This window comes from Nelumbo lutea, chromosome 2, assembly GCF_056320005.1.
Source record: "Nelumbo lutea isolate HS-2025 chromosome 2, American lotus-T2T, whole genome shotgun sequence".
NCBI lineage: Eukaryota > Viridiplantae > Streptophyta > Magnoliopsida > Proteales > Nelumbonaceae > Nelumbo > Nelumbo lutea.
This window is the reverse complement of record NC_142685.1, coordinates 9,894,232-9,909,629: the sequence shown is the minus strand read 5'-3', so window position 1 is coordinate 9,909,629 and position 15,398 is coordinate 9,894,232. Positions and strand designations below refer to the sequence as shown.

General features: G+C 41.4%; 1 protein-coding gene and 1 long non-coding RNA gene across 2 annotated transcripts in view; one reads left to right on the top strand and one right to left on the bottom strand.

Annotated features, from left to right (window-relative positions):
• The first annotated feature begins 2,916 nt into the window (after positions 1-2,916).
• LOC148868477 (uncharacterized) lies at positions 2,917-4,365 on the top strand. Its single transcript, XR_016107138.1, has 2 exons — positions 2,917-3,089; positions 3,855-4,365. It is a non-coding gene; the product is annotated as an uncharacterized LOC148868477 (long non-coding RNA).
• Positions 4,366-5,688: 1,323 nt separating this feature from the next.
• Positions 5,689-15,398, bottom strand: part of LOC148868475 (acyl-coenzyme A oxidase 4, peroxisomal-like) — a 30,515-nt gene continuing 20,805 nt past the window's right edge. The window contains exon 13 of the mRNA XM_088969338.1: positions 5,689-6,071. Within this exon, the coding sequence (XP_088825464.1) occupies positions 5,940-6,071 (132 nt within the window). The 3' untranslated portion in view covers positions 5,689-5,939. The remainder of the gene's footprint in view (positions 6,072-15,398) is intronic.

Below are 15,398 nucleotides of genomic sequence, written 5' to 3'. Positions count from 1 at the left end.
AGATTCCAATGTGGGTAAACTTTAGTCATTGATTTTTGACAAATGCAAAACGCTATTTCCACTGCATTACATCTTTTAAAGTTGCATTTTCAAAAAATTGTGATATTTTTATGGACACAAAATCACAAATAGATGTAAGTTGAAATCAAATTATAGCAGTTGTAGCTATTTAAGCATTACATGGTTTTTGAGCCATCATTGACCCAGACGGTTGGACCGTTCGGCCTGGGAACCCTTAGGTAATCTGTTTTGTTTTACTCCAAGTATAGTGTTTGGCCAAAAACCATTGAATTGGTTAATGATCCGTTGATTTAGGTGGTCGAACCGTCAATCTGATAATTCATTCAATGGTTTTTGGCCTTTTTTATTTTTAATTATTTTGTAATTTTTATTATTAAAATGGACCATCCATTCGAATCGAATGGTTGAACCATAAACTCAGAAACCAGTAGCCAAACGATTTCATTTCCGGATTGTTTTTTAAACCAATGAAGTATTATGAATGTGTAGTAGGTATAAGATGGCTGTTGTGAAGGCTCTAAAGTGCTCATAGGGCTAATGTTTGACATTGACACGTTAATGTGAGTATAGAGGTTTTCTTTCTTATCCAAAATCTATTTAGAATATTGGTAGAGCTTTTTACTAATGATGTCCACAGTTTAAAGCTGGTAAATTGATTTTAATCAAATTTGAAGGTTAGTGGTGGCTTGACTTTTGATTTTTTGTTGTCTTAAAAAGGTTTCATGCATTAATTTTGTGAAGAAATAATTGGGTAGTCCAATGATAATTATCTGTTTCTCAAATAAGACATTGGTATCAAATAATGCATTCTATTCTATACTTTCTTAGGGTCAAAAAATATTAGATTCTGAGATTGTCATAATCATTTTCTAATTCCAAAAATGGGGCAAAGAAATCTATGCCGATGGCGATGAATGATCCTTCTAGCTTTCATGTTGTGAGACTTTTGCATCATCCACTTGTGTTGCCCATCAATTGGGCACTAATAGTGGTGTAAATTAGACAGACACCGGGTTAATCTATTCTTGATGCAAATTAATTTACCATGTATGGGTGGTTTGTGTTTTTCCTCTACATTGCAAAATAAAGAGCAGTCCAATACACCAGGCTTTTGCCAATGTGGAATGGCCGCTGTATATACAGAGAGGTTGTTTTCAAGATTTGAACCCTAATCACCTAGGTTACAATTGAACAATCCAAAAATAAATAAAGGTCCAACATGGATTGGAAATCCTTCAAAGAAGAGAGGGGGGTTCTTTGAGGACTGGAATTTCATTTTATGCGGTAAAATTCAAAGAACAGATTTCTTGTCTTTGTCTTTTGAGGAAATGGAAATGCATGTAATTAGCTAGGATGAAGTCACTCTTTGGTTCTACAGTGAATGAAACATTTATTTTGGGAGAGTCACTACTCTTAAAGACTGGTTGAAATCAAAAATGAAATCAATGAGCCAAAGAAAATTTTGGATAGTGGGTTTGGTACTTAAGATTGTGATGGGTAATAGTCGCCATGACTCAAGAATAGCTATTTAGGTATGCATATGGCACGTATGGAGATTGGAGAATCTGTCATTGTGCAACAGTGGATTCAGATTTCAGAACCCCTTTTATGATCATCCAACATACACATAAAATGGTAGTTGTCAGTTTGTCACTAATGAAAGCAACAGAACAATTAGACTGAATAATTAGGGCCAAAGCATTAATTTCTAATTCTAACTAGTGCAATTGGGTGGTTGCCGGAAACCCAAGTCTGACCCAGGTTGCTAGATACTGGATCTGACCTAACTTGTACTTCCCCAGCCTGTGCTACCTCTTTCATAGATACCCAAAAGCACCTCTCTCTCTCTCTCTCTCTCATATATGATACGCACAGAGACACAGTGAAAGACAATTGTTGCATACTGGAATATGCTGGGGCATGTTACGTTATTGCTCTGCAAAGCACTACGGACTGTAGTCGGTCCCTCTTGGGGGGTTAGGCTGGTAGTGGCTTCACTGCTTTCCTGCCCACTACTGTCTACTGACTGATCAGTCTAGCCATGCGCTCTTTGACCATCACATAGATCATCTTCATACCTTGAGCTTCCATCCTCTCTCTCTCTCTCTAGTACTTTCTTCCTTATTCCTCGTTTTATATCCTAAACGAGTAAATTTGTTTCACTTTGTACTGTTTATACTGGAATTGCACTCAAAAAGAATTGTAGGATCAGGACCGTCCATCGTGCAAAACCCCAGAGTAATAATAAAAAAGAATTTGGGTTGATAAAATCATGAGCTACGGTCAGTACGGTGAACCTAGTTTTCCAAAAAAATTACTTTCCTTTAAAGCTGATGGACAGCGACTGGATCGTTATCATAAATCTTTTTCCGTTGCCACACGGCCCACACCATGACCGTTCATCGCCCACACCAACAAGCCCAAACGTTTCGGGCTTGTTAATGAAGCGGTCCACTGGGCCCACGATCCATTACAACTGTATCAAGGGTCAAGTCCCTGGATTTGATGATATGAGAAGGAAGAGATGCAGTAACAGTGTAACACTAGTGTAGTGAGTGCTTTCCAATTCCAAATAGCCCAGCTCAGCCCATGAAGGAGTAAACGTCACGAAGGGAGGCCCATCAAATTCTGGCAATAGCAATTAATAATTGCGATCGAGAAAAGGGCAAAAGGATCCAACTAAAGGGCAGAAAACGACAGACACCTTACATCTACACCCGTTGACCAAAAATGAATGGTCGAGATTGCTCTTGTCAGAGGCTTCCCATATTCGGGAGGGATGCAGAGCGTGGATTCCACGATTCCATAACGTCAACCTTACTGCTAATAGAATATCGCCACGTGTTGACTCTCGGAAATGTTCCCTATATATAGACACCAGCCTGCTTGCTTCTTTGTCTACAACCCTCCGTTCGTCGTCGTCGTCGTCATTCATCACGAAAGAGCAGAGAAGCATTGTAGATCAGAGAGAGAGAAAGCAATGGCGGTTGGGATTCGGCTATGGAGCTGCATCTTCTTTGCCTTAGTGATAATCTGCTCCGCTCGCAACATCATCCCTCTTGTTCCAGGTACAATATATTTCCTTTTCACCTCCTCTCTCTCTCTCTCTCTCCGTCCATCTCAAATTTCATTCATGGACACGTATAGTTGAAGTTGAGCTAGGTCTAGGCGTCTTTACGCTTCTGTTCATTTTTTCTTTTGTAATGGAACGACTACGGAGAGAGAGCTAGTAGCCGGATTTTCTTGTGTCTCAGAGAATAATCTGGCTAATAGAATGGAGCAAGAGCACCATTCTGTTGGACTGGTTTCAGATATTGAAAAGGAGCTCAGTGAGTAGGGAACCGAGCAGTGTTTAATTCGTCTGGTTGAAGTTGAACCAACCAAAGAGAGGAATATTAAATGATCATAAAACCATTGGAAGTACGCTGGTTTTGTGATTTCAATTTCCATGAAATAGTGTGACGTATTGCAGAGCGTGGAGTACTTCGTGTATCCAATTATTCACGGGAGATGTTCTCAATGCACGGTGGATGTGCATGTGAGGCGCCCATTTGTGAGGAGCAGATCCCGTCTCTATCCATCGATGTCTGATAACTGTGAAAGAACTTCGTGCGACGTGAAGTAGCACTTATCGTGAGTGGAGTAGGGTTCATAGTTCATACAGTTGGGACCACCGGACCAGTCACCAGGCTACGGTTACTAAGGAGTCAAAATGTGTATGTTTTTTTTTTTTTTTTTTTGTGTTTAGAGAAAAGAACTATCTAGCTAGTAGTGAAAACTTAAGATGGATAGATAGTGAACTCACAGGAATTAAACATGGTGTCTGCAAGCAGGGGACGATGAGATGGCGGTGGTTGTTACACGAGCAAGGTACCTGAAAGCCAACACCGACGACTACAGAGACCCTTCGGCGAGCCACGAGCACGATCCCCGCAACAGAATAGGTAGTGGCAACGGTGGCATTCGGAGGAATGGAGAAACTCCATGACCACCAACAACAGCTCCACACCGCTGTACTACGAATTCTGCTACATATATTATTAAACATAGAAGTAAATACTTGAGAGGTTTTGGACTTTGGTTTCCCAAAACCCTAATAAAGAAAGGGAAATATGCTCTCGTTTTGTATGCAAGGGGGCTGTCACCATTGCTATTACTTATTAAGTATTTGAAATGTGTGCGCTCCATCGGGCCGAGTATGTTATATGCATTGTTGTTTGTTGGTAGGCTCTTCAGATTTTTATTTTATATGACCCAGACCGACCACTCGACCAGTCTCTTATCTCATTGTTTAACAGCTTTATTATTTATATGGAGTCTTATATTAACTATCCGTTTCGTCTATATTGACGACTTGTGTACTGCTGTAAACCATTCCCCCCCTCCCCCCCCCACCCACCCACCCACCAAAAAAAGAAAGAAAAAAGTTTTTAGGTACCCATGAATTGCACTAATCTATCTGAGCACTCATCTGCAATTTAGCACGCTCTCATTTTCAAGAAGATTAATTTTCTTGTCTGTAGGCTGTACATGGTTTGACGACTCGGAAAATAAGACAGAAAAAAAGAAAGTTCAGTAAAAGTTCTCTGAGAATTTCAAACAAATTTTCCCTTACTTTTTGTTTCTCTCTTATTTTCTATCAAACCAAACAAAAAAAGGCGATATTTATGTAGAGCAAGTAATCCATCAATGAAGTAATTATACCTTGAAGACTTGAACAACAGAGAGTTTCAGCCTTCCACTGTAGCAGTTCTATCCGGAGAGTTTCCGTTGTCCATCTATGATCTTAGAGAGAGAGAGAGAGAACACTGTGTTCAATGAGAGTGACACGCCCGCCAGGTTTACTCTCCTTCGTCACTACCGAAATGCCACGGTTCTACGGGAGCAAGGCCCTTCTCACCAAGTTATAACAGAGTTGAAGACCACATGTCAATGAAACAAAGACATTAAGAAAACTAGAAATATCGTTCATGAATCCGTTTCAGCTTCAGAAATATATCTTTCACAATTCACACCAACAATATCATTACTCGATTGATTCGTAAATCAACAACGTGAACGAGTTTCTTGGGGAGAAAGCTTGCCTATCAAGAACGCTTTCTCAGCGCAGCGCGAGCTGCTCTCGCCAGCGCAAAGTCACTGCACCAAAACCCGTATTCAGGAGTTGGGAGGCCTTATGTCCCTACCACACGAGCTCTACTCTCTCTCTCTCTCGCTCTCTCTCTCACATTACCATGTATCAATGATGCGACGAAGGAAATTACTTGGTTCACTTCCATCGAAGGGTTCAAACTTCAAACCTGGGCTACTGTTCCGGTTGGCTGTCAATTGGGTGGAGGACCTGGCGGAGGATCAGTTCCGTAAGAACGAAGGAGAAGGACAGAGCGAGAGCGGGAGAAATTAAAAGTTAAGCGTAGAGGGAATTGCGGAAACCCTGAGAAGTAAGGCAAGTTGGTTACGGAGATATTCAATCCCCTTCATAGTTCATATCGTTCAGACGACGACGTTCTTAGCAGCTGCTGCCCAAAATCCAGATTCGGATTCCAATGTCAGCAAGGCTAAGAAAAGGAAAAGGCGTGTCACCCTGTTTATCATTTTGTATTTTCGTTCTTAAGAGACTCTGTCACCAACATTTTTCATTGTTTTATTTCCACGTTAGAAGAAAGCTGCAGAATAAGAGAAAAATCCATAAAATCATCGCCAAAATGAACCCATACAAAAGAAAGAGACGAAGCTAACTATGGCTAAGGATTATTAAAGAAACCCCGCACTTCCAATCTTTATTATAGTTCGTACAGTCTGCCCAACATTGGGGGAATTAATCAACCAATCTGGCTGCATTACGTTTATTTCTTTTTTGCCAGAACAGACGCAAATACAAGATCCGAGTCCAGATTCCAGAGAGAACTGAGACCATGTTAGAGGCGACTACGTCTGGTCAATGCAGCTGGTTTGAAGCTTGCAATCCCGGTAATTTCCCTCCCCGTAACCAAACTATTAATCTCGTAAGTGCCTTCATATGTATAAATGGGCTCCAAATCGCAGAATGCCTGAAAACAGACAAAAGATTAAAGGTCATGTCAAGTCAAAAGTCATAAATACATGATCTGGAGATTAATTGTCGACTAACTAGCAAATGATCCATTATTGATGGGTATTTTGTTTGATTCACTATCCATGTGGTGAGTCTTGAAAGATGGATTTTTAATTTGTTTCAGAGAATAAATTAGGATTAATTTGTGAGTGAACAACACATTTTTTTCTAGAAAAATGGGATCAACATCAATGCAATTGTGTTCTGTTTAGAACCTTCTATCTACAGGTCTACATGGTCAGCTTTATAAGCCCTTTGATTTGGCTTTTTTTTTTTTAGTAAACTAGTTTGATTTGATCTGTGGTTAAAAGATACGAACTAACTTCTTAATTCGAATTAGAAAGCAAAACAAGTTTAGAGCTAGAACTGGAATGGGGCTCGTTCTACTCTATATGTACTTTTGTTTTGAATTACAACTTTTCTACTCCCTTCCTTTGAAAAGGAGGCCTAGCCAGGTGTTTGGAAAAGCTCTACTATATAAGGGGCTTTGCCTTAATATGTACTAGCGGCAGAGTTGTGGTGGAAGGAATGCGGGAATGGGGGGTTTACTGTGAAATCTTTTATATAGCTTTATTAAGGGCTCAGGTGGATGCAAGTGGTTGTGAAAGTGTGTGGGATGATCCCGTCCCTCCAAAGGTAGAAGCATTTACGCGGCCAGTATCTATGGATAGTGTTTTAACTACAGATCATCTGAAAATCAAAAGGTTTCAGCCTGGCAAATGTGTTTTGTGCAAAGAGAACAAAGGAAACAATTTTTCATTTGTTCTCCTGTACAATTGCTGGCTTTTGCTAGAAGTTTTACTCAGCACTTTTCGGAATGCAAGTTTTTCAACCAAGGTCCCCAGCCGAAATCTTTTCTAAGTGGCCATCACTTGGAGGAAGCAAAAAAGCTAAGGTGGTGTGGAGCTGTATTCTGCTAGCTATATGTTGGTTCATCTGGAGAGAGGAACAGAAGAGTGTTTGGAGATAAATAGTGGAAGATTGAGAAGATTGTAGCAGCCATTTGAAAGTGTGTTGCAAATTGGGTGTTTATAGTATATGAATTTGCAAAAGTTTGTTGTTTAGATTTAGGAGCTATTTTTTGGGGATGTACTTGAATTACAAAACTGTAATTCTAAAAGCTTCTTTTGACTTTTCCCCTTGGTGTTTCCTCAACACCCGAGTAATTGTAATCATCTTTTTTATTTTTAATGAATTTTTTTTTCTGTTTACTATAAAAAAAGAGGAATACACATGATATGATTAAAGGATAAGGGAAGAAATCATAAAAATTCAGTAATATAGTACATTACCTTTCCGGAAGAGAGAATTCTGTACATGCAAGAATGTTCCATGGCACCTCTCAATTAGAGCTAGTTACTGCTCCTTTGCTTCAAGAAGACCCCCCCCCCCTTTCAACTAATTTTATGCATCTTTATTCTTCTTAATATAAAAGATCTTTATTAAAAAAAAAAAAAATGAGATCCCCCTTCCTCTTCATCCTCCTCCCCTTCCTCCTCCGAACCCCCCTCCTCCTAAGGAGGCGTAAAGCCTCCTTGTGTTCAGGAGGCTTACACCTCGTGTGTTCTGAACTACGCCTTGTGCGCCTCCGTGTTTTAAAACATTGGTTCTAAGGATTGTAAGGTATTTGAAAGGAGCTCCTGGTTGTGGCTTGAAATACAAGAGTGGAGGAAATCTTTGTGGTGATTCGTGGGGATGGGGAGAGAGAGAGAGAGAGAGAGAGGAAGAGAGAGGTACGGTTGAGAGGAAAAAAGTAACTACTGGCTGCCGCCAATTTTCTATTTATATTAACTTCATAAAAGAATCATAAATTACAAGTATGCCCCTGGCGGCATATCCTAGAATCAGAATAATAAGAAAAAAGAAAGAAGAAAAAAGAAACAAGTAACTGTAACTGCCCAACAACCTACTAACAGCAGCTATAAAGTAACAATTAAGTAAACCTTACAACACTCCCCCTCAAGTTGGGCTGAAGATGTCTATCATGCCCAGCTTGTCACATAACTCATTGTGCCGTGAGCACGGAAGTCCCTTTGTAAGGACATCAGCAAGTTGTTCCTTGAATTTGACATAAGGGATGCAAATTTCCCTTTTTCCAGTTTCTCCCCTATGAAGTGTTTATCCACCTCAATATGCTTGGTCCTCTCATGTAGGACTAGGTTGTTGGCGATGTTTATTGCAGCCTTGTTGCCACAGTAAAGGGACATAGGACTATGAACAACAACTCCAAGCTCCCCTAGAAGGTTCTTTAGCCAAAAGACTTCAGCCACCCATGTGTCATAGCTCTATATTCAGCTTCAGCACTTGACCTTGCTACCACACTTTGCTTCTTGCTCTTCCAGGTCACTAGATTTCCTCCCACAAATGTGCAATACCCACTAGTGGACTTTCTATCATCCACAACTCCTGCCCAATCAGCATCTATAAAGACTTCCACCTTTAGGTGATTGTGTTTACTGAATAGTAGGCTTGTTCCTGGATATTTCTTCAAGTATCTAAGGACTCTCTCTACTGCCTCCATGTGTGGCTTCATAGGAGAGTGCATAAACTGGCTCAGGACCCCAACGGAATAGGCAATGTCTGGACGGGTCATGGACAGATAAATCAGCTTTCCCACTAACTTTTGGAACTGCTTCACATCTTTTAGAGGTTCACCAACACAGTCACCTAGCTTGTGGTCCACATCCATAGGAGTACCTGCCAGCCTTGCACCTAATTTACCTGTATCCCATAATAGATCAAGGGTGTATTTCCGTTAAGAGACAAAGATACCATTTTCTGAGCGGGCAACTTCAATCCCAAGGAAATACTTCAGGAGTCCTAGATCTTTCACTTCAAATTTAGATGCAAGGAATTGTTTCAAGTTTTGTATCTCTGAGCTCCAACTTCCTGTAATGATGATATCGTCTACATACACTATCAATACAGCAACCTGATCCTGACATCTCTTCACAAAGAGTGTATGATTAGACTGACATTGTTTGAATCCCATCTCTTGAACTGCCATGTGAAACTTACTGAACCAGGCTCTGGGAGACTGTTTTAAGCCATAGAGAGACCTTTGTAGCTTGCACACATTATTTTCACTCCCCTTGGCACAGAATCCAGGAGGTTGAACCATGTATACCTCTTCTTCTAAGTCACCATTCAGGAAAGCATTCTTTATGTCCAGTTGATGCAATTCCCAGTCAAGATTAGCAGCTAAGGACAAGAGAACCCTAATTGAGTTCATCTTAGCCATCGGGGCAAAAGTCTCATCATAGTCAACCCCATATACTTGTGTGTACCCTTTGGCCACTAGTCTTGCTTTGTACCTTTCAGCTGTTCCATCTGCCTTGTGCTTAACTGTGAACACCCATTTGCACCCCACGGGGTCTTTCCCCTTTGGAGGATCCACCAATTCCCAAGTCTGATTTTTGTGGAGGGCATTAATTTCCTCCTTCATGGCACCTACCCATTCAGGGCATTTTAAGGCTTCTGCAACATTTTTGGGAACAGGGATGCAATCAACTGCCGATAGGAAGGCTCGGTACGAGGGGGAAATGTGGTCATAGGAGACAAAGTGGGTAATGGGGTGTTTGGTAGTGCAGGACCTAACTCCCTTTCGTTGGGCAATAGGAATGTCAAGGTCATCTACAGTAGGAGTAGGGTTAGGGGGTGGACTTACCTCCTGGGAGTTTGATGATGTCAGTTGCTCAGTGTTTGGCTGCTCTACATCTCTATCACACCGTTGATCTCTCCGACGTGTACATTGGAAGACACGGAAGGGAGTAAGGTCTGGAATAGAAGGAAGAAATACTTGAACCTGCTTCTCCTCTTCCACACTATGACTCTCCCCCTGAGGAGGGAAGAATGGCTTGGACTCAAAGAAGGACACATCCATAGACACAAATAATTTACGACTATCTGGGTCAAAGCACCGATACCCTTTTTAAGAGAAGGGGTACCCCAGAAAGACACAAGGAATGGACGGAGGGTCTAACTTACCTCGGGATGGAAACAAATCATGGACAAAGGCCCGACAACCAAAGACTCATGGGGATGGAAAATAAAGGAGACTGAGGGTACAATAACTGATGAGGGGCCATGTAGTTCAGTACTCTGGAGGGCATGCGGTTGATGACATACGCAGTTGCAAGTATAGCATCCACCCAAAACCCTTTTGGGACATTCATGTATAACATCATCCCGCGGGCTACCTCAAGGTGTCTGTTTTTCCTTTCAGCAACACCATTTTGTTGTGGTGTTCTGGCGCATTAACTCCTATGAATAGATCCTGGGAGGCGAAGAACTCATTAAGCTCCCCATGGAAGTATTCCTTCGCATTATCAAATTGGAAGATCTGTATTTCAATATGGAACTGCGTAAACGCCATCCTTTGGAAGTCTTTCACCATCTTTAGAACTTCGTCTCTGCTACGCATAGGAATTACCCATGTATAGCGAGAGTAATCATCGATCAATGTAATAAAATACTTATATCCGCCCTCAAAGATTACGTTGGTAGGCCCCCATACATCAGAATACACATGAAAAAGAGCATTTGATCTTTTATTACTTGAGTGAAAAGTTGTTCTACATTGTTTGCTCAACTGACACGCTTGACACATGAACTCTGACACTAAACATGACTTAAATAAAATTGGAAACAAATATTTTATTATTTTGAAAAAAGCGTAACCTAAACAACTATGCCACAAGAAAATTTGACTCTTATTTGACTGACTGACTCTGAGGATGACACCGAGAGACCAGCTTTGTTGTCGAGAATGTAGAGACCATCCACTAGGCTTCCTCTACCAATCGTCCTCCCAGAAGTTAGATCCTAAAAAACAAATGAGTCTACAAAAAATGTCACACTACAATTCAAGGAGCTTGTAATGCTACTAATTGAAAGCAAGTTTATGGGAAGCTAAGGGACATGCAATACACAATTCAGGTTAAGGCCATGGGGAAGGGATATTGATCCTTAGCCTGCAATGGAAGAAAAAGAGCCATCTGCAAGTCTCACTCTATCCCTTCCAGACAAAAGGCTATAAGACTGGAATAAGTTAGGCTTACCGGTCATGTGGTTGGAGGCCCCTGAGTCAATGATCCAAGGGGAATCTGTGGGAGTGACATGGAATGCAGAAGCCATATTACCTGAAGTAGATGCAAATGAAGTAAAAGGAGTACCAGTGACTGAGCTGTCCACTTACCGCAAGGCCTTACCATAAGATTCCAGGTGCTCTCTGAAGGAATTCATTATATCCTCCTTGGGGTCAGACTTATTAGGGTGGTCCCGGGTACTACCAGCAACTTGAGTATCTTGGGTTGCCACGTGTGTTGTGCTCATTTTCTTCAAATGACCTTTACCCTATTCTTGATTCTTTGCTACCCACTTGGGTTTCCTGTGGATGTCCCAACAAGTGTCACGTGTATGTCGTGAACGCCTACAGTGGGTACAGAACAACTTATCTTTATCATCCGCCTTCTTAGGGCCACTTTTCTTTCCCGTGGAGTTATTATTCATTGCAGCCAAGGCAACTTGTTGCTCCCCCTCAGCTGTAACCATCACATTTTGCCTGCTTTCTTCATATTGGACAAGGGAGTATACCTCGTGAACTGTAGGCAACTCTTTGCTTCCTTGGATCTGCACCCTCAGCGGTTCATATGCAGGGTTCAATCCCAACAAGAAAGCAAACACTCGTTGCTGAGAGACCAGCTTCCTGTAGGCCTTAGCATCATCATCGTGCGTCCACTCTATGGCCTAATAATGGCCCAATTCCTTCCATATGGAGGTAAGGGCTGAATAGTATGAAGACAAACTACGGTTTCCCTGTTTACATGTTGAGGATTCAGCTTGCAACTGGTAAACCTTGGCGTAATGCCTTTGCTCAGAATAGGTAGTTCTGGCCTGTTCCCAGATCTCACTGACGGTGTTTGCCCACATAAAATTATTTTTCTCATCAGGTTCCATGGTTGCGAGGAGCCAAGACATCACCATACTGTTTTCTTGGTCCCACCTATCATGTTCAGTTGTCTCACCCTTGGGTTCTTTCACCCTTCCATTGATGTAACCAACTTTACCCCTTGCCATTACACTAAATACTGCTAAGAACAAAGGGAATACTGCTGAGAACAAGGGGTTCAGTCAACACAACATCCAAACAGAACAATAAACCAGTCTGGTAATGGGTTCAGCACCACCAATACAGACATTACAATCAGTCTGACTGTAGTTCACACACTAACCATCCAACGTCCAAACAAATAACTATATAATCAAGGCATGAGCCCTACGCACCATCGGCCAAAGAAGGTTGAGACAAACTAAAACAAAAAAACACACCTGTTCAGCACTTGTACGAAGGTGCTAATCTGAACTTGACTTCACAGCATCGAATAGAGGAGTCTGCACCAGCATCACCCTTCTCCGACTAGGGTTTTCTTGCTATTATGGCCAAGAAAAAGAAATCACAAAGGCTGCCGCCAGAAACTGCTAGGGTTTCCCAAAAAAAAACTGCCGCCGGAAACTGCTAGGGTTTCCGCAGAAACAACCATGCCCAAACACTTTTTCAACCCAGAAAACCTGCTGGTGATTCGTAGGGATTGGGAGAGAGGAAGAGAGAGGTACGGTTGAGAGGAAAAAAGTAACTATTGGCTGCCGCCAGTTTTCTATTTATATTAACTTCATAAAAGAATCAGAAATTACAAGTATGCCCCTGGCGGCATATCCTAGAATCAGAATAATAAGAAAAAAGAAACAAGTAACTGTAACTGCCCAACAACCTACTAACAGCAGCTATAAAATAACAATTAAGTAAGCCTTACAACAATCTTGAAATAGAGGGATACACCGATGCTAATTGGGCTGGTTCTGTATCTGACAGAAGGTCTACTACAGGCTATTGTACTTTTCTTGAGGGTAGTTTGGTGACATGGAAAAGTAAGAAACAGACAATTGTGGCAAGAAGCAGTGCAGAAGTTGAATACAGAGTCATGGCACATACCACTTGTGAACTAGTGTGGTTGAAAAATCTTTTGCAGGAGATGGGATATTCAATTGACATTCCAATGAAGCTTTATTGTGACAACCAAGCTACAGTCCACATGTCTTCTAATCCAGTGTTTCATGAGAGAACAAAGAATATAGAAGTTGATTGTCACTTTGTGAGAGAGAAGGTGCTTAGTGGAGTGATAGATATTGCATATGTTAATACAGGAAGTCAATGGGCAGACTTGTTCACCAAAGAGTTAAGTCGGGGAAGAGTGGACTACATATGTAACAAACTGGGACTAATATGATATATACTCACTAGTTTGAGGGGGAGTGTTAGTGTTGATTGCATAGGAGTAGTTTAGTCATTCTATTTATGTTTAAGCTGATGTTTAACGTTTATGCTAAGTGATGTGTCCCATACTTAAGTAGGCACATAATAGTCTGTTAGAGTTAGCCGAATAAGGGTAGATTAGTCAACTCACCTTGGTTAAGTTATGAGCTTATGTGGTAGTCTTATTAGAGGTTCTCTGTCCCATACTTAAGTAGGGGCAGTTTAGTCCTTGTACATTTAATTAGAAGCCTAATCACTATTAAGAGGTCGACTTATATGGTTTAGCTATCAGGTTCGACAGTTCCTTCATCTTCTTCTTCTTCTTTCTTCTTCTTCTTCTCCTTCTCTTTCTTCTTCTCCTTACTGGTTCGGACTACTGTAGCTACATTAGAAACATGGTATCAGAGCGTGACAACTTCAATTCGTGACCTGTTTCAGTTTGTGACAACTTCAATTCATGCTTCAGTTCTCTCCTTTTCTTCTCTGGGCTATCAATGGAGAAAAGTGGTTCGTCCCAAGCCTAAAACATCACAGCTCTTCTTTTTTCTGGTGCACAGAACCTCCTTTCCTAAGAAAACAACTTCAGCAGTGAATGGTTGGCTGAAGCTCTCAAATGAAGGTTGGTTATCTCTCCTCTGTGTGTTGTTGGTATTTCTGGGTTCAAAATCTTCAAGAACTTGAGAGGATTGATCAGAACCTAGAGAACTAGGTTGGTTGTTGCCCTGGTTCTTGGAAAATTTCCAAGAACAGGTTGTGTTTATAGTGACCAAATGGTGTAAGGGCTGCTACTCTAAGTGGCCGAATGGTGCAAGGTGTAATGCAATGGTACTAGTTGAGTTTTTGTTGGTCTTGTGGTGCCCTCTTAAAAGTGTTAAAGCAGATCTGTATTGTGTGTGACGGCTATGGCTATGTGGTGGTGCTTGTGATGCACTAACTCTGTTGAGTAGTTGTAAGAGAGCTTGCATGTGGTTAGTAAGTGCTGAATTAATGTCAGTGTAGTCTGTGTTTTTTTTTTTTTTTTGTGAAATCAGTAGTGGTGTGGATAAGAACAAAGGCGTGTGTATCTATCATTTTTTTTAGGGATTGTTGTAGGTTCTTGAACATCAAACTCTTGACAGCAGCACTTAGTTGGTGATTGAGAATTCAAATTAGAGGCAGCATTGAAAGAGTATCATGGCAGCAATGGGAGATGGCTGTAGTGATCAGAAACCTAGTGTGGTGGTTTCCTCTGACTATCTAGGTGTACAGATGACCTCAATTAAACTGAATGGTGAGAACTATATTCCATGGGCCAAGTCGGTGGAAGTTTTTCTCAAGGCAAAGAGAAAAGTGAAGCATGTGAAAGAAGATAAACCACCGGTTGACTCTCCAGGGTTTGATGATTGGGAACAGGAAGATGCTCAAATCATGACATGGCTATGGAACAGTATGGAACCCAAAATAAGTGCCAACTTCATGTTCTTAGATACAGCTAAGGACATATGGGAACATGCCAAGAAGTTGTATTCTGGGCAAGATAATACTACAAGAGTATATCAACTCTATCAAGAGTACTTTGGTCTGCAACAAGGAAATAAAACCCTAGAAGAGTACTATGCCAGTATGAGGAACCTCAGAAATGAACTCAATGTCTATCATCCTCTCACTCCAGATGTTAAGGTTCAGCAACAACAGAGGGAACAACTAGATGTCACAAGGTTCTTAGTGGGCTTGAAATTAGAGAATGAACCAGTTAGGGCCCAAATATTGGGGGGCTCTACCCTTCCTACACTTAAGGTAGTGTTTGCTCGGCTTCGCAGGATTTCTTTGGGACAGACAGAGAATCCCACAATCTGATAGATCAGCTTTTGTGACAGCCAGAGGAGGTGGACGTGGTACGAAAGGGGGAGGACATGCCTCCCGAGGAGGTCGTGGTGGTTCCATATTTGGCCGTGGTGGTGGTCGTGGCTCAAGGGGAGACCGTGGCAAAGA